The sequence below is a fragment of the Mycetomoellerius zeteki genome, unplaced genomic scaffold (genome assembly GCF_001594055.1).
Source record: "Mycetomoellerius zeteki isolate Tzet28-1 unplaced genomic scaffold, Tzet1.0 scaffold821, whole genome shotgun sequence".
Taxonomy (NCBI): Eukaryota; Metazoa; Arthropoda; class Insecta; order Hymenoptera; family Formicidae; genus Mycetomoellerius; species Mycetomoellerius zeteki.
The window spans coordinates 273,209-291,330 of NW_017257853.1; the positions used below are offsets into that span (position 1 = coordinate 273,209).

The 18,122-nt window shown below is 39.0% G+C and overlaps 1 protein-coding gene across 1 annotated transcript in view; it reads left to right on the forward strand.

Annotated features, from left to right (window-relative positions):
* Positions 1–6,852: 6,852 nt before the first annotated feature.
* The window catches only part of LOC108729970 (mucin-17), a 39,967-nt gene continuing 28,697 nt past the window's right edge, over positions 6,853–18,122 (forward strand). The window contains exon 1 of the mRNA XM_018459383.1: positions 6,853–6,954. Within this exon, the coding sequence (XP_018314885.1) occupies positions 6,853–6,954 (102 nt within the window). The remainder of the gene's footprint in view (positions 6,955–18,122) is intronic.

Consider the following 18,122-nt stretch of genomic DNA (forward strand, 5'->3'; position numbering starts at 1 on the left):
TCCATCGAGAAAGCTTTGAGCGAAATATTTTTGAGTTCTTCACGATATTTCTGTCGATCTGCCATCTTAAATATTTCGAAGAATATATTTTTAAAAGGAGATCATTCGTCTAGATTGTTCGTTCTTTTCAAATGAAATAATAGCATATTAGATTGAATATTACTACATTTTTTATTATATAAATTTCATTATTTTTTAAAGAATATTTTTTTTTATCACAGACCACACACATCGTTGCATCAATTTCTCGTGAGACTGACTTATCAAAGCGCGGTTCCACTTCCAAGAGTAAATCTACTATCAATAAATATCTGTCAAACTCGGTACGCATCGCAAATATTCCTTTCCTCCGTTCCGTCTCCGCCACGTCTCGAGGTCCTCCAGAATATAACATCGGAGTATCGTTGAATTTCCTACATCCTGTATGCGTATCGGAATGAAGTCGCCGGTACGACTGGCATTATTCGCGGACTGCGAGACGCGGCAGAATATTTCAATATGTTTGTATATTTGACTAGTTCGTTGTACCGGAAATACCGCACTGCGCTTACATCATCCCCCGAGAGATTTCCGCCCCGTCGCGCAAACGGGCCGTATCTTGAATTCGGCGTTCGGGGTTGCGTTCCCTCTGGCCCGGGCCACCCCGTTCTTCACCCCTTCTCTGATCCCTGGCAGCGTGCAGCTAATGGCACTTTAAACGCCTCGACGGCGCGCAATGTTGCTTTGTGAACATGTTGAGCTCTCGTCACGTGCCGCTGAGATCTGTGCTCGAGAAGCGATTGAACTGTATTTAACTGGGTATATATAGATTGGATGATATAACTCTCAATATCCTTTTTTCCTTAAATGGAAGTGATACGTAAATAGCACAAAAGAGTCGGATACTATTAATAAAAGTAACCATATCTATATGTATTGTATTTATGAAATTATAAAATATAAATCTTATTCTTTCGAGAGTAAAATAATTACATATTAATTTTAGGTCAAAATAGTCCAAGTTATTTCTTTAAAAAATTATTTTATAATATCACATGTATTTATTTTTAAAATATCTTTATTAATTCATGTGTTTTGCATTTTATGAGATTGATTGGATAATAAAAATCAGTATATATTTTTATCTCCAATTTTTATACTCAATTGAAGTTTATTTGAAGCTTGAATAATAGTAGTTAGATTAATCTGTTTTTGCATTTTCATTTTCCTCGACAATCCTATTAAATTATTTCGTAATCTATTATTAATCACCATTCAGATCGGTTTCCGATAGGCGAGCTTTTGATACTTCGCATTCAATTGTAACGCATGCAAAGTCATTGCGAATATAAATTGATCGTACTCTACAGAATCCCTGCCGTATCTAAATGCACCGTTTGCTAGCACTTGGCAGTAGTGATTTACACAAATTTCCAATTCAACTCGTTCAATACAAATATTAGAATGGAACTCTTCCGAGCCGTGAACTCCCGGATCTCCACGATCCTTTCGTTTATTTTTCGCATTTAAAACTGCATTGTATATCACTCATCTCAATGAATTGAAAGTGTCTAGTACTTTCGTCGCATTCTCTGCAAATAATTAAATACGTAGGAAAAAAGATACATTACTTTTGCAAGTAAATTTGTTTTTTTATGTTTAATGAGTGTGACTTATTTTATCTTTATTCAACTTGTATCGACATTTTGATTCTCTTGGGCGCCTTGGTCCCTTCGTCACCCTCTTAGTATACCGCTGCCCTTCGTGTATTCTCATCGGCTCTCGGTTTCCAATCTGGTGTTCGCGTACACACATTTCGAATTAATTGAACGATACCCGCGCACAATGTTACATTGTACGAGCGAGATTAATAATACCCGTCGGATAGAGGGTGGCCGGAGGGTGCGTGGGTTCGGATACGAGGCGCGGAGATTAGGAAGCGAACGATGAGAGAGAGAGAGAGAGAGAGGGGGGGGGATGAGAATGGCGATTCGCGAGAATAGAGAAACGAGGGAATTAAATTGCTTTTCAGTCGTATATAGAAGTGGTGTTTTACAAGGCGCGGTGTAAGATCAAGTGCGCGTCCTGGCAAGCTGCCACACCGTCTTGCTTGATAATAAATGCTCATTCAAGAAGAGGAGGAGGGTAAGCGGCCGTTCGGCGGAGGGCCGAAGAGCGGACGGGGAGGGAAGAGCGAAGGACCGGTCGGCCCTGAGACGTTTTTCTCCTCTCGTGGTCAAGAGCGGCTATAAAGCGCAACGAGACGGCCTCGGTGAGTCTTGCACTCGCTGTGCCCGCCTGCTCTCGCTCACCTACTCGTTCTATTGCTCCTCTTGTTTTTGTTCTCCTCCTTCCTCTCCGTTTCGTTCCTCGAGGAATGGCTCGATTGTTTTCGATGCGCCAATTTAACGATGCAACGCTGCCTCGCCTTTTTGCCGTTGCAGGTGAGAAGAGAGCCTGAGGGAGAAAGCACGGAGACTCACGCGGTTTCATCCGCGATCGAGCAAATACATTGTGCCCTGGGGAGGAGGTTGACTCGAAGAAATTGATTTCGCATTTTTATGTATATGTTCTTCGTTCGATCGTAGAATATTGTCATGAATCGTACGAACGATATCAGTGAAAAGCTGTAAGAAATGAAATATTCGAAGGAACTATTATTTCTCTGACAAAGTCTTACATTCCTTCACGTGATTTGTCTCACAGTACAGCGATTGCGCACGGATATTGCGACGGAACCATTAGCAAACGCATTCAGCACCATGACTCATTGTTTATGCATTACAAGGTACATCGTATCTTACCAGCAAATTTCCTACGATATTCTCAGTCACCGCAAATTGTTTCGTTCCTATTTTCGCGATACTCCCAGCGGTATTGTCCCGTAAATTTTCGCCGAGACTCGCGCGAATCAGCCTCGAGCGCGTTTGCTCGCGAACTTTATGCCGAAAGGGAAATTCGCCGCTCGGAGTACAGTACGAAGTCTGATGATATCCCGTTGTATCTCGTAATTTCTCTCGCATTCGGGAGGCGTAAAACCGACATTGTCGCGGAGCTGTAATGAACATATCCAGCGGCTTTTTACAGTAGGTATTAACTCGAGCTTTCACTCCTTGTCCTGTTTCGAAGGAAATTGCAGCAGCTCGACCTTGGGAGAATGCCTTCACGGTCGCTTTGGATGATTATTTCGAATGCGGCAATATAATGATCGCAACGGTGCAAATTGCACAAATCGACGTGAGAGGAGCAGTAAGAAAGACAATGTTCCAACCAGCGGTGGCAGGGATTAATGAATTTATCGATCGATCATTTAATTTCCTGGTTCATGGTCAAGTGGACGAAATTGCCACGTTTGAGACTTTATTTCCGATAAATCGATTTAACAACTCCGCAGCGTACATATTCGACTTCTCTTCTTTTTACTCCGTTCGCGTGTACGTACATTTTGCCGAGGTACTAGTTCTGATTTATAAGTACTATACATTGCAGATTACAAGCGCTTACATCGTAACATGGATTTCTTAACTGAACACTATTTGTATATATCACTTTGCAGTATCTATATTTTTTTTTACTTAGAATTGTAAAGTCTTACAAACTGCCACATTTAATTAATATGAAATGTGTATGGAAACGATTTTTAGATGATATTTTCAATCACTTTAAATCGCGCGAACCACATGCCTGTATTGTTTCCGTTTCAAGTAAATTTAATTCCTGACAAGCGGCCAGCTTTGTCGGCGATCATTATCCGCTTGAACGATAAATTTCACTGCATATATCGCGGCGAAACACGATGGTAGTGATCTAATTATCGGTGGAAATTGTGCTGGGAGTACGGCGCCTCTATGGTGGTGGAGGTAGAATCGCCATAGTGAAGGCCGAATAGACTGATAGACGGCCGAACGGATGGATGGATGGATGGACGTACGTGTGTACGAGATGGCTGGCTGGATGGATAGATGGATGGATGGATAGATGGACGAACGGAGGAGAAACCCCAACGTTCTTCCGGCGACCAATTCGCTCGGCGATGATCACGCGTATGAGTTAAACACATACCCACAGTTTACACGTCGGTGTGCTTATCGTCGATTGGACTACTCCGCAGTTGACTTTATCAGGACGTATCTGCGCATTGCTGTATACGCGCCTGTCTCTGTAATTTCTGTCGACGCGTTAACAGCCGTCTCTCCTTGCCGTTTATACGTCCGCGCCACGCAAATTACCGTTAAGACGCTGGAATGTCGATTAACAGCGTGCTAATTGCCTACGAATAATTAACTTTAATTAATAATGTGATGTTCTCTTCTTGCTATTTTTCTGTTTTTTTTTTTTGCAAAAGCTTACGATTTTATTCCAGCGATTTTCTGTATCTCGTATACCACGTGCATTCTCTCTCTCTCTCTCTCTCTCTCTCTCTCTCTTTGTATTCTCTTATTGTTAAAGAACATTCCTTTGGTTATTATCTGAACATACTGTGCGCATACTACACATCATAATTTTCATCAACGGCTCGCACGCGGATAATGCGATATCAAACACACATACATTTATTACGTATTATCACGGCGCATAATTGGTCGTACAACATAAAAATTTCCCGTATTAATTATCGCCGTTTGCGAGCGTCGAGCCTATTGCATTTCGCTCGCCGATACGAGCACACACAAGAAGAGAGCAAATAGGTGGGCGGGGTGCGCGTCGGCTCATCCGGTCAGTCCGCATTTAATTAAACTTGCACGATATACCGCGGAATATTCGATTATGGACAAATTAGTTTAGTCCCTGGAGCGCGGTTAATTTCGCGTGAGACGCGATGTAAGCGGGCCGCCTCTTATGCGCCGCTGCTGAAAGGGGGAGCTTAATTAGAAAAAAATCCAGGTAAACCGTGGCGAGTTTCGCGACTTAATCATTTACATATTTACGGCGTAACGAGTTGCACTGCGCTTAGTGCCTCATCTCTCTCTCTCTCTCTCTCTCTCTCCCTCTCTCGACATAACCTTTAACTTTCCATATCAACAACTGCGAATTATTATGGAAAAGTTTATAAAAATTAGAGAGCCGAGAGAGTTTCATGTATAATATAAGAAAAACTTTCCTTCCGTTTTACTTCATCGATTGAAACCTTATATTGTTGATAGTTGTTATAGTTTATTAATTTCTGTAAAATACTGTTAGCTTTAACGAGGTGTTTTAATAGATTAAACGATATTTTTCCTAATGTCTAAAGTTCGAGCGTGCCTCAAAGTTCGATAAACTACCCAACTTAATCAGTTTAATCATCCCATCATTAAGCCGCCTTAATAATAGCAGTGGGGGTAATACGGGTGTGGAGGAAGTGATTCATGGCTGCCGAATAATTTCACCGGAAAGACAATAAGCTAAGTGGCGTGGTAGAGGGTTTCGCGCTCGTGCACGACGTCATTAATTAACTGTAGCAATTGAGCGAAGATTAATTGCCAGAAAGAGGAAGGCGGGTGGGCGGAGGCCTGTAAATGAAGAGGGTACACTAACAATAAGATCACTCTGCGGGATGCTCGACCTTCGTTTGATGATAATTTGAACGCGTGTCAATTTAGCGCCCAGCTATTCCGATAATTATACTTTCCTGTCCTCATTACGCGACCCCTGTGAGATATAAAGGAAACTATTTATCTTGAGAACATTCTATGGAATTCAAACTGCGACTAATGTTATGTTGAAGTGATTGAAACGTTTACTTGAAATGTACAAAAAGAGTAAAAAACATTTTTATTTTTTTATCGCGTTCTGCACTTTTCTAATCATATCTTTCTAATTATACTTATAAGTTTGTATCTTCTTAAATCAATTTTATTGAAAATGACATATCTATGTTATTAAGCACCAAGATCCACTGCGACTAAAATATTATTCTCTTAATCGATTATGAAATATATAAAAATATGAAAAGAGATCATGCTGCTTGAACCGGACATTCATACATTTAAAACATTTCTTTCTTTGTGTTACAGGTAAGAGCAATCTTTCTTTTTCGTTGAGAGATATGAAACGCTACGGGTGGTACGCAAATGCACATACACGTGGAAAAAATTTTGAGGGTAATGTAGTAGAGTAAGACAATGAAATCCCAAGTAGGATCAGAGGATTACCACATCGTTATTACCGTCTGACTTTCTCTCGAGCCCTTGCCTTCTTCTATTTTCATATTCTTTCTTTTCATAACACATTACGCGATTAGTCTTCTCGGTAGGAATTTTCATCCCTTTGTTTGCTCGGAAAGAGAAGATGTATATCTCATAACTGTATTTAACATTCTCTTCAACTTTGCCATGTATCGCTCATTTTGGACTTCATTCGGTTTTAATGCTGTGCAGATAATATTAGATATTTAGAGATCCGCATATAGAAGATGTCTCGTACATTATATTTAATAGCACTCAAATATTGATTGTTTTGCCGATTACTGTGCACGATGAATACAACATTCGATGTTGTTGCGATACAGTGATGATTAACGTTTGATCGGATATCTCTTCATTGCTAACGGAGGATCCTTATTAAGCGTGGCGAAATTCTCAGAGTTCACGGATGCGGTGAAATCCTTAATGCCAGTTCCGTACGACGTATATTGAAAGCATGGGCTGGTTATAATCGCGTTGAAATAGATTCTCCATTCAAAACCGCTCTGAATACATATTAGAACGATTTACTGAGCGCCGGAGAACAGGTCTGAATGTGGTATTAGAGTGAAGCCGCTTCACAGAGTTGACTACAGAAGCTGGTTTGCCTTTCCATTCGTGATCCCGCGTCTTAAGCTTGGGTCACGCTCCTTGACGTTGCATTACAAAGCGATATCTGTGTTCTGTCTTACGCGTCTCGAATTCCAGTATGTTGAACTTGACATTCCGCTTCGTCGATTTGCACATGAACGTAACCGACATCGATAGCGATATACAAGATATACAAGATATACGCAAAGTGAAGGCATACGTAAAAATAAAATTCATGTTCGATCAATTTTTAATAAACTTTTAATATTTTTGAAACTTCGATCAGATTATGAAATATTAATTATATACATATATTAGTTATAAATTTTCATAATTCTAACTTAGTCGGTTTTGTGAGAAATTAACTTCTTAAATTAATTAAAATCTTTTGTTTTTTATAACAAAATGAGATACTTAATACATTATATTTTATTAATAAATATTTCATTTATTATCAATCACTAAATAATTATATAGGTTTTTGACGCAATATTTCGTCACTTTCTACCCCAAGAAAATTATTATTTGAACTTTTTATAAGTACTACTCGAGTGAGATGATTAGATAAACGAGACACAAGCACTTAAGAGCATCAGAGTCGTGGAAAACGCGCTCTCATGTAACGGGATAACGACATACCCTTGCCGTGGAAAAGATTAAATTCCATTGGCAAACGCGGTAATGTTAGTGGTTACGCCGCATTAAACTTTCGCCAGCAATCAGCATTTAGATAATGAAATTACTTGCTTACGCGCGGAATATTATCTGCAACCGAATCTCGCCTCTCGTGTTTTCATCGCGAGGGCACGAGTCGCAGGCGGATATGCGTCAATTCACATAGTCATGGGGGCAATTATTGGCCGTTAGTAACGCTTCGTCGCTATGGGTTCAGCAAGATTAAACACGAACTCGTTCTAACGCTAAAGAATAATCACGAATATTTTGCTCGCGCTTTTATTTTGACAGGACGGACTTTAGTCTCTTTTTCATTCGTGACGCACATACGTACACACTTTTCGTGTTATTTTTTGTATTATTTTAATGCAAATATCGTTTTTCAACCGTCGCAAACCTTTTGAAAAAAATCACAATATTTTTCGACTCATATTTTTCCACAAATAAACGTTTTTCGCATTACATAACAAAAAATTTCATTCGTCGTGCGAAAATTTTTAAATAAAAAGCGATTTGCAATGTTCGAGGTACAAAAGTTATTTGTCATCAAATCTATCAGATGCTTCATTAGCATTGTTAGCAATAGAAATTACATAAGAGTGTAAATCTCTCTAAATTAATATTTAATCATCAATTACGATTAATAATGCATCAAGAAATGTTTTAAATATTAAAATTCATAATATTGTATTTATATGTACGTAATGCTATATAATAAGAAATATAAGATTGATTACTTTTTGTATAATGATTTAATTTGAATGCATAATTTTGCAAGAAGACTTGCGATAAAACATTACGGACGAATTTAAATGTATCGAGGAACTTTTTTAATTTAACTCATTTTATTAATGTTTCGATACGTCGAGTCTATATTTTACTTTTCGTGTATCCCAGAGTTAAATCGCGTTTTTACGTAATATACGTCGACCCATTGCGTCTGCTAATGTAATTAATGTCTCGTTAATGGCGGGCAATTATACCAACCGGGTGATGGTAATCCGGAAATGTAGCTACGCAAATATTTCGCTGAAATCGTCCGGCATGGCTGTATGGATCTCGTTTGTATCGTATCATTGCTACGAAACTCAAACTCGCGCCAGTCAGAGAGTTACCCGCGCCAGTTAATTACTATTCGATTGATTTACCGGATCCCCATTGCAGCTCGCCCGTATCGTACGATGCATCTTGCTAATGAGAATTCGTCCGGTTCCTCCACTGTAGACCAGTTTCAAAATTCGATTCTGTCAATCGCATGCTGCTCCATAATTTTCTACCACGCACATCCGTTTTATTTTTATTTTTCTAAAAAGCTCATCGAATCAAACCGCGCAATCATCTTCCGTATTCGACTATTAATTATGATCCATCGCTGATCATTATAATTATTGTTCCAGCGATGAACTCATTAATCAAATTAAACAGTCATAGAATTTTTTTATCAATAGAATTGTACGAGTATTTCTATGAAACATCAACATATAATTTTATTTGCTTAAATATTGATTAGTCATTTCGTTCTGTTTATCAATATATTTCTGCAGTATCTCTTTTATTGCAAATATTCTCGTTCAATAAATACAATATTCCACTTAATTATTCTTCTTTATTGTGAATTTTTCGAAACATTCCATTAGAGAACTAATTTCAAGTAAATATATATTTGATACGAAGAATTTCATCATTCCAATATCTGTGCTGTTAGTCTCTTCTGTTTTTATTTTGTCAACTCAACATCGAGAGCCTTTACAACAATTATCATGTAAATTTTTCATTGCGATCATTTCATGCGAAAATACTCGCAAAAAGTACATGTCTGATCGTAGATTAAATATTTCGAATGTATGCGAGTTAAACATTTCCAGTGAACATTTGATCTTTTACGTAACCTAGATTATAAACTGATAAGGAATTATGCCACGCTTAAGAATTGAGTGAATATTATGTCATTCGTATTTTTTTGTTGCGTATGTCACGCAGTCTCTTTCTTTCTTCTTCTTTTTGTTTTTGACGTCAACCAATTCTCACGTTAATGAAAAACAGCCTAATCAATGCTTTTTCATTTCTTATACGAACATCTATTATTCGACTCACTTGTCCTTGCTTGTCAGTCGCTTTAGTTACGTTTCCTCGTTGACGTCATCGTATCTCTTTGCCTCAGGAAGGAGGAAAAAACAATCTTGTGATTTAAGAAATGTTCGCTTGCCTTTTTGATGTGAGCACAGATATAGATTGAATTATAATAATCACATCTCAAAAAATAGCTCGATTGAATTATAAGAAGAAATAAACTCCGTGGCGTCATTTAGATATTACGATTGGCATCAGATATTTTTCTCGCACGTAAATCTTCAGATATTCTTAGCCAACGTAAGATCCAATAAGAATGTTATTTATCTCTCTCAGTCAGAACTAGACTGCAATAAGAGGCTGTTTACCGTTCGTGTGACGTTTCACTTCCCTTCGACCCGCTGGCCTTTCCCGGAGAAAAATCTGAAGTTCAATAAGAGCGTGTTTCGTACCAAACGGATCTCCTCCTCCATTTCGCAGCTTGACAGCCGAAGCGTAGAAAAATGCCACGGATATTCGCTTTGTCCTCGATCGCCTCGGGCTTTTCTCGACGAGAGCGATGAATAATAAAAGCACTCCGCCGACTTTACGCGCGGCCTCATCTCGCCCAGTATCGACGCGACCTGATCGAATCTACATAATTTCAGATCTGCAACCTCGGCATCGCAGGATGATTTTTATTAAAGCTTCGAAATTATTTTTATTATCCTGTCGCATAAAACCGCTCGTTATCCAATTAGTTTCGTTTGCCGCTGAATTTCATCGCGTAATTAAAGTCCTCTCGCATGCGCGAAAAAAATATACATTGCAAGAAAAAGTCTTTAGAATTTTGTGCATTATTAAGTTTTTTATTTAACAAATCATTATCAATTTTACGTAAAATGTGTGAGGTCGAAAGAATAAGATATTTACGTTCGATTTTCTAAATTCTTTGTAATTTCACGTCTTTAACGTCTTTCAGATTATAAAGTAAATGTATTGCGTGCAGAAGATTTAGCAGTTTGATGAGTCAAAATATATCTTGAACTAACTCATCGCCAAAAATCAAGTTTCGCCACTGCGAACTCTGCACGCGAGGAGGCAAACATACCGGCTATATATCGGTAATGGTAAGAGGCGATTACCGTGGCAATTTGCACGATCTTCATGATCGGCAAACGATCGAGACTTACGGAATACACAGGCGAAGAATTATATTCGCGCAGTTTGGCTGCGATGCAAGTGGAAACGAAGTGTTAGCGGTCGGTAGATGTACGGATGATACAAAGTGGCTCCGTTCTCTTCTTCTCCTCTTCTCCCGACGACGACCTCGCAATTAACCTGCTTCTCGTACTTTCAAGATTCCCGCGGAGAAGTGAAATTGGCCCTTTTGCCGCCGTGCAATTTGCCACTTAGGCATTATCATTCGACGGCCGCCGCACCAATGTATCTCTCCCCGAGATCGTTTTTCTCCCGCGGAATAAGCGCGCACATTACCAAGATGCTTTTCGCTTGCTCAGAAACACTGACGAATCGAGTTCCCGTAATGAACTGAGCGATTATTACACCGGGGGAAAGGTATTATATTGAAACATTTTTCAACGACGAATTTGACGATGATGAATTTGACAATCAAGAAGAAAAATACCGAATATTAAATATATTATTAGTAAACATATTGACATAATTATCTTAATATTGATATTGACGATATTTTATAGTGCTTTTTTTAATGTTACTCAACTTGTAACATCCGTTTTAATTTCTTTTTATTTACGCAAATTATTTATGAAGAAGATAATTCTATATCATAATACATTGAATATATTCATTTTTAGGTTCAGAATTATTCTTTCATAAATAATTTGTTTAATTTTAAAAACTGAATTATCTTATAATAATATTATATTTAGATATTTCTCATTAATAACAAAGTAAAAAACGCGTTTACGAAATAACATTTTTTATCTGAATTTTTATAAATTTTTTAAATGGAATCCAATTTTCAATTATATACCAGAACGTTTTTTATGTGTAATATCACGATTATATTACCATGATATCAGTTTTATTTTTAATAACATCACTTTATTGGTGATTTTATCGCGCAATATTCCCATCATGGTGATCCCATCGCTTCCTCGCGAAGACCCCGAGCTGCGACAATGCCATAGCTGATTCTGGAAGACTAATTTCGTGCGCAGTGCAAGTCGCGTCTTAATTATATCGACGTGGTCTGGCGAGCGTGTATATATATGTAGCGCCGAGGTAACGATTACTCGGATGTACACGCGGCTGGCGCGAGCGACATGATTGGAAACTGCGGTCCGCCATTGTGATCCCATTTACGTGATATTAGCACGGTGTCAGGCTGCACCGGCGTGCGAAATTAATCTCTCGCGCGACGACAGGAACCGGCGTTTCTCTGTGCCCGTAGAGAGACGATCTCTGCACGTATCGCGTATAACGATGCGCTACAGGTTAGTCGGGGGTTCATCCCCTGTATGAAATTCTATTCGGTTAAATTACATTTGTTCGTCTATGCCGGTACGCAGACGCGTGCACTGAGCTGATACACTTCGCAAATATATCCGACTGTATCCACTTTTGTAAAAGTAGATATCTATGTGAGAAACCATGTTATTACATTTGTTATCTCGCGAGAAATTGCAGTCTGGACAGTTTCCTAACAGGGCGGTACGACTTTCCACCATGTTTGTTTCGAAAAATCCATTGACACTTTTCTGCGCGCATTATTTATTGCTGTCAAGCTCCAAATACGGATAATTAGCAGGATCAAAATAAAACATGAAACGTATTTATATATTATGCTATACGTAACGATTGATTTTACATATGTATATGTAAAAACCATATCTACAAAGACATAAGAGAAAAACGTCTAGGTGAAAATGGAATTAGAAAATTCTAATTATATCAATTAGAATTCCAGCTAAAAGCAATTAGAATTTTCGTAGATTTAACCAGAAAATTCTGATTCGTCTATTTTCAACCAGAACTCTAATTAATCCAACCAGATATGTTTCTCAGTAAAGATGGAATTTTAACCGATTTGCAAACTTGTTACATTTTTGACAGATCAATGAAGTCACACACATAAAGTCTTTTTTTATAACAATCTTTCTTTTATTATACTAAAGCCGAGGAGATCAATATTGATATGACAATAAGTTTAATTTTCAATTCTACAGATACAGAAAATTAAGTTTGTCTGCGAGTTATTGCTTCGTAGTGGAATTGGACGCCAGATTGGCTTTCGATTTTATTGGAAAATTTTTGTATGCATCAGGAAAACAATGGAAGCGCGGTGTTTGTACATTCCTCGCTGCGTCCTTATAAACTGGTGCTTTTATTAAAAATCTGTTGATGCAATGTGCATGTACTGAAGATCTTTTGTTCCAGTGCATTCTATATAAAACTCTCATGTATTTACAATAGCAACATACATACAAGAAGTATGTTATAAGAAAATAGGTCAGTGAATAAAAATCAAACTCACGCGCTTAGTTTTATAGTTGTTTCAATAAGTATTTAATTTTATTATTTAATTTATTCTCTCTCTCAATTGTCATGTTTTATTTTAAATATATTTCTATTGTTATTCAACTGGATTCCGAACTGTAATAATTCCTATGTCGGTATCACGCGGAACAATGTCGACGTTAGACATTTTTGGCAGCTTTGATCGACGTATCGGCACTTAAGAAACGCGTTGAATCCACTCGAGAGTCGGCACGAGTATCTGGGTGCTCGCTCCCAGGCACTTAGTATGCAGGAAGGAACGCGGATCCTTGTTCTCTTTCGTCTTTCCTCCCCATTGTCGTTGCTACAGTGGTCGAAGCATTGCTCGAGAATAACGTACTAGTTCCTTATCTATTTATGTGCGACAGAACTCGACACCAATCTGCCGTAGGGAAACTCTGAAACAGCCCCGGGGAGAAGAAAAACGCGGTAATCGATTTTCCTGCCGAGCAAAGGGAGTTCTTTGCCCGGCAGGCAAATCGTTTCCGCTCGTCGATATCCATGCAAGGAATCTTATTCGGCGGCAATTCACTGTCGCCGTAGTGACTATCGGATTCGAAGTCGTGTCGCTTCGAGACCCGGCAAATGTACACGAGAGTATGTACATAATACACTCTATGCGCGAGATCTGTTTTGAATTGAGAAGCTTGAGCCGAAAAGCTGCTGAGAAAAAATCTCGTAGACGACCAGCTATGAAAAGAATTATAAATTAGATCCTCTTACGTGAGAAGTGTAATCGTTCTTGCTCTTCTAATTACGTGCGATTACCGCCGTGACATACATGATCCTATTTTTACAAAATAAAGCGTCACGTTATGCGGTTTTGAGCATCATTTGACAATCTCTCGTTACACCGAACTCGTTCGCGAACGCGTCATCACTATCGTGTGTGCGATGTAACGAGCGTGATGAAAAGCATCGATTTTATTAACACGTAATAATATGATGAATGCGAGGCACATGTATTACGTGCATGTACGATGTCCAGAGCGTACATGCACCACGAGGTTCGCGGGTGCAACGGGCTAACAGCACATCGTGGAATGCCGTCGTAGTGGCGCTCAACTCGCCTCTTTAATTCGCACGTGCGCTTGCCACCATGTAACCGATAGGCGATCGCGGACCGGTTACAAGTCGACGTCACTTTCAGCTTTGATCAAATAAACTTTCTCTCGCTGTTTATATTACAAGTAAGACTAGACACAGCAACAACTTGTAGTTACGCTTAATTAACTCGTTAAGACTTGATATAAAACGACGCGCAAATTTCCTTAAAAACGTGCGATTATCTGACCATTGAAACTAGTTTCCAATTGCACATAGTAAATTATTTTATCTCATAAATATAAAGTATATTGATTAACGTGCGTGCGTGTGTATATAAGATTTTCTTGTAAATATCAACTATGAAATCTATACATCCAAGTTAACTGGTAAAACAGGGCTTTACCGCACACGAAGAATCAAATCTGATTGCAGATAGCGTGATCAATTGATCGAATCGCTGTGAAATCGCATGGCTTGCTTATAAAGCGCTCAGAAATCGACGAGCGTTGCGAGAAGAAAAACTATTACCTCGCGGCGGTCAATCGAATAAGCTGCTCATCGTGAATTTCCGTGGGTAGCCAAGCATCGAAGCTCACTCGTATCGAATGATTCATGACGCTATTGAATCGCTGCAAATATCTCTGAGCGATTGGCTCGCTGTTGCTGATAAGTCTCGAAGACTTAACATTGAAATTGACTTCATTTTGCGCCTCTCTCTCGCAAAGAGATTGAAAACCTTTTTGCGTCCAATTCAAATATTACAAAAAGGTTACTCAGATTGGAAAGGATAAACCCTGCTCCTCTGATCTCTACGTTCGATCCCGATTGCTTCCCTTCGGTCAACATTTATTATGTACAGTCTCGATAAATCGTGCCGCGAAATGGTAAATTTATGTGGAAGCAGGCATTTAATTTTTCAACCGACCTTTTCCGAGACGTCAACCCGCTTCGAATACGATTTGATACGATTCTCTACGGCGGGCCTCCCAAAAAAGGGTCTTCGAAATTCGTTCTCACCGTTGGACTGCCTAAGATCGTGTCCCGAATAATTTATTCTCCACGCGTGAGGTCCGTAGTAATTTTCTCTCTTGATTCTCAATACACATCGAATATTTATTATTTATTGCTCTTCACGAAGTTTTTGGGCGTGATACGCGTATAATTAGGATTAAAAGTCCAGTATCTGTACCTGTAGGAATTTATATCGCCGCGGAAGAGTAGTTCATTAAGACTTATTCATCGAGCGAATTCTTGATTTTCGAGCGAAAGCCATGAATCCGTTTGAAACGTCGAGCGTATGCCACCCTGGTAAGTTTAATCGTGATGAGCTGTGCATTCAATTAGCAGAAGGTATTCAGCAATCTCGGATTAGAACCCGAGCACTCAACGTGGATGCTGTTAAGTGCTCTTGAAAGCACATTGCCGCGGGAAAGAGCATGGTCCGCGCTCTACGTATATATAAAAGCGTAGACGGGGATACGAGCCACTGCGTTAACTTCTCTGCATTATACCTTTCAGTTTCTACCCTTTATTCAAGTTAACGCGCGGATAATACTCATTGTTAAATCATATCTTTGAGATACGCTTTATTACTCATCCCGGCAGTTTTATTAATCAGCTCTGTCGGTGATATTAAAGTCTTACTGACAAGAGTACATTCTTATGACGACGTGTTTCATGATAACTGAATTTATTTAAAAAAAGGTAGAAATATATTAACATTTCTAGAAATAATGAAATAAGAAAGTGAAGAATGAAGTGTAGGAATAATGAGCGTTGTAATGTTAATTTAAGTTTTTTTTTATTTTTAGGGATTTATAACAGTGGACTTTTAAAAATCGCTCAGAATTATCAATTCGAAATTGATGAATTTAATGAAAGAGTCAAGGATTTGTACAATTAATCGATACTAATCGAATAGAACAGGTACAATTCGTTGAAATACGAATACGTATACGAGGACGATAGGAACGATAACGAGGACGAAGCATTATTGTTTAATTCAATCGGTTTCAATTGGTCGACTCCTGAAATCGATCTCGGCTTCGAGTGGACGGATAAATACTAGGTATAACAATAGGCATTATCCCGGATTAGGAATCGTGCGCTTAACGTTCACATTAAGCGATCGCGGGAGAGAATTACTGCGGGAAAACATGATTCGCTGTAAATTCCCTCGACAGCTAAGGGAGATAGGATTTCCCGTTCTCCTCTTTGAATCCATCTCATCTTTTTCTTCTCCGCGACTGGTTTTGCGCGCGAACCAATCGACTCTCGATTTCGAAGGGAGACCGGATGGGAACCAGCTAGAAGAAGAACCAACCGGTCTCACACTTGTCTCGTTACGAGAGCGCGGTGTCACGTGCAGGCGTGTAAATACAGTCTCGTGCCACAAGCAGAAGAATGTTGAAAGTAACAGTCCTTCGACAGAGCTTACGTCGTTGAACGACTCGTCTATTATTCAAGGGCGAAGCCATCCTACCTTGATTTAAAATACGCGAACGCTTTCATGTTGAAGATGCCAGACTGAAGACACGGACGTTTCGCGACATCGGTCAAGCGTAACTGGAGCTTTGTTTCTTCGCGAAACGAATAAATGCCAAATCGCGATAGAGAGCGTGGATGCATCCACTGTTCTACATCGCGTGGTACAACGAAATGCGGGTTCTGCGCGGCGCAGCGTAGTGTTCTAGATGTACCAAAGTAGCGCAATCCTTTTATCTGACCCTAATGCTGATAACTTTCCTATTGGCTATTTCGACCTCTATTTTTAACCTGATGATCTATCGTCCAATAAGTAAGTAGTAAATAATAAGCTTAGTAAATGACCCAATAAATAAATAAGCTTAGTAATTCTTTAATGTAATGTTATTAGATAAAATGGGATCTTTGCTACTCTAGTGTAATACTAGTACATCTAGAACTCTAGGCGTGGTGTGAGTATTCGCGACTTGGTGCGTGCAATCCGCCTGCTTCCCCCAGCGCTCGTAAATACATCGAGCGAGAAGTGAGAGGATGAACTGGAGAGCACGCGTTGCACATATCTGCGTGCTCCTTGCTCCGAGTATATGCTCTTGCGAGCTGGGACGTTAAGATTCGCTTCAAGAGAGCTTTCTTTTCGCCTTCATTCCTCTCTTGCCGTCCGCACGATTTTCTCCCTCGTTCTCTTCTCCATGCCGTCCTTCTCGGTCTTTCGGTCGCGACCTCTCGCTTTCCTCCACGTCGTTCCTCCGTGTCTTCTTTTCTCCCTGTTCCTTGCTTTCGTTCCTTCGTCCACTACTCGAACGGCTGTTCCATCGTGCGTGACTCAAGGTCACCGACTCGCGCGGCATTTATGCAGAGCTTACAGCACGCCGGTACGTGCGAGCGATCCATTGCCAGTGGGTCGGCTACATCGAGGCTTTTAACGAGATCAAATGAAAAATGTGGATGGATGGGTCGTGGATGGCAACGAATGCAACCGCATGAAAAAAGTATATTGTTTCGTTGCTACACCAAGATCGGAAAGTTCTCCGATTTTTCACAGGCTGCTTTAATGAATTGCTGACAATGTTTGCTTACGCTAAAAAAATTTACTAAAAACTTAATATTTCTTTGAATAGTAGCAAGTAAACATTTACTTATAGTGAATAAATATTTGTTCAATAAAAAAATGATAAAAATCAAATTAGAAGTTTTTATATTAAATAAATATATATTTAGTCATTATTTACTTAGAACTATTCAAACAAATATTTATTAAAATTTAATATTTTTTCAACGTAGATATATATATATATGAAGACTGATACCTATTGTTACAACAAAGATAATTTTTTACGTATGTTTATATTTTTTAACGAGATTTGTATATGAAATTTTGTCTATTTAAAAAAAATATTTTTTTAACTTCTGCCAATTACAATTTTTAAGTCGTAATATTTGTTTTTTCGAGTGAGACATAACTACATGAGATTAGATACATTAATACACACGATTAAATTTATTATATCGCGCGCAGATTTTGCGATGCCGCGTTTCCGAGATACTAGACGGCAATTTTTCATAACGCGGGGAATACTTGGCAGAGCGTTC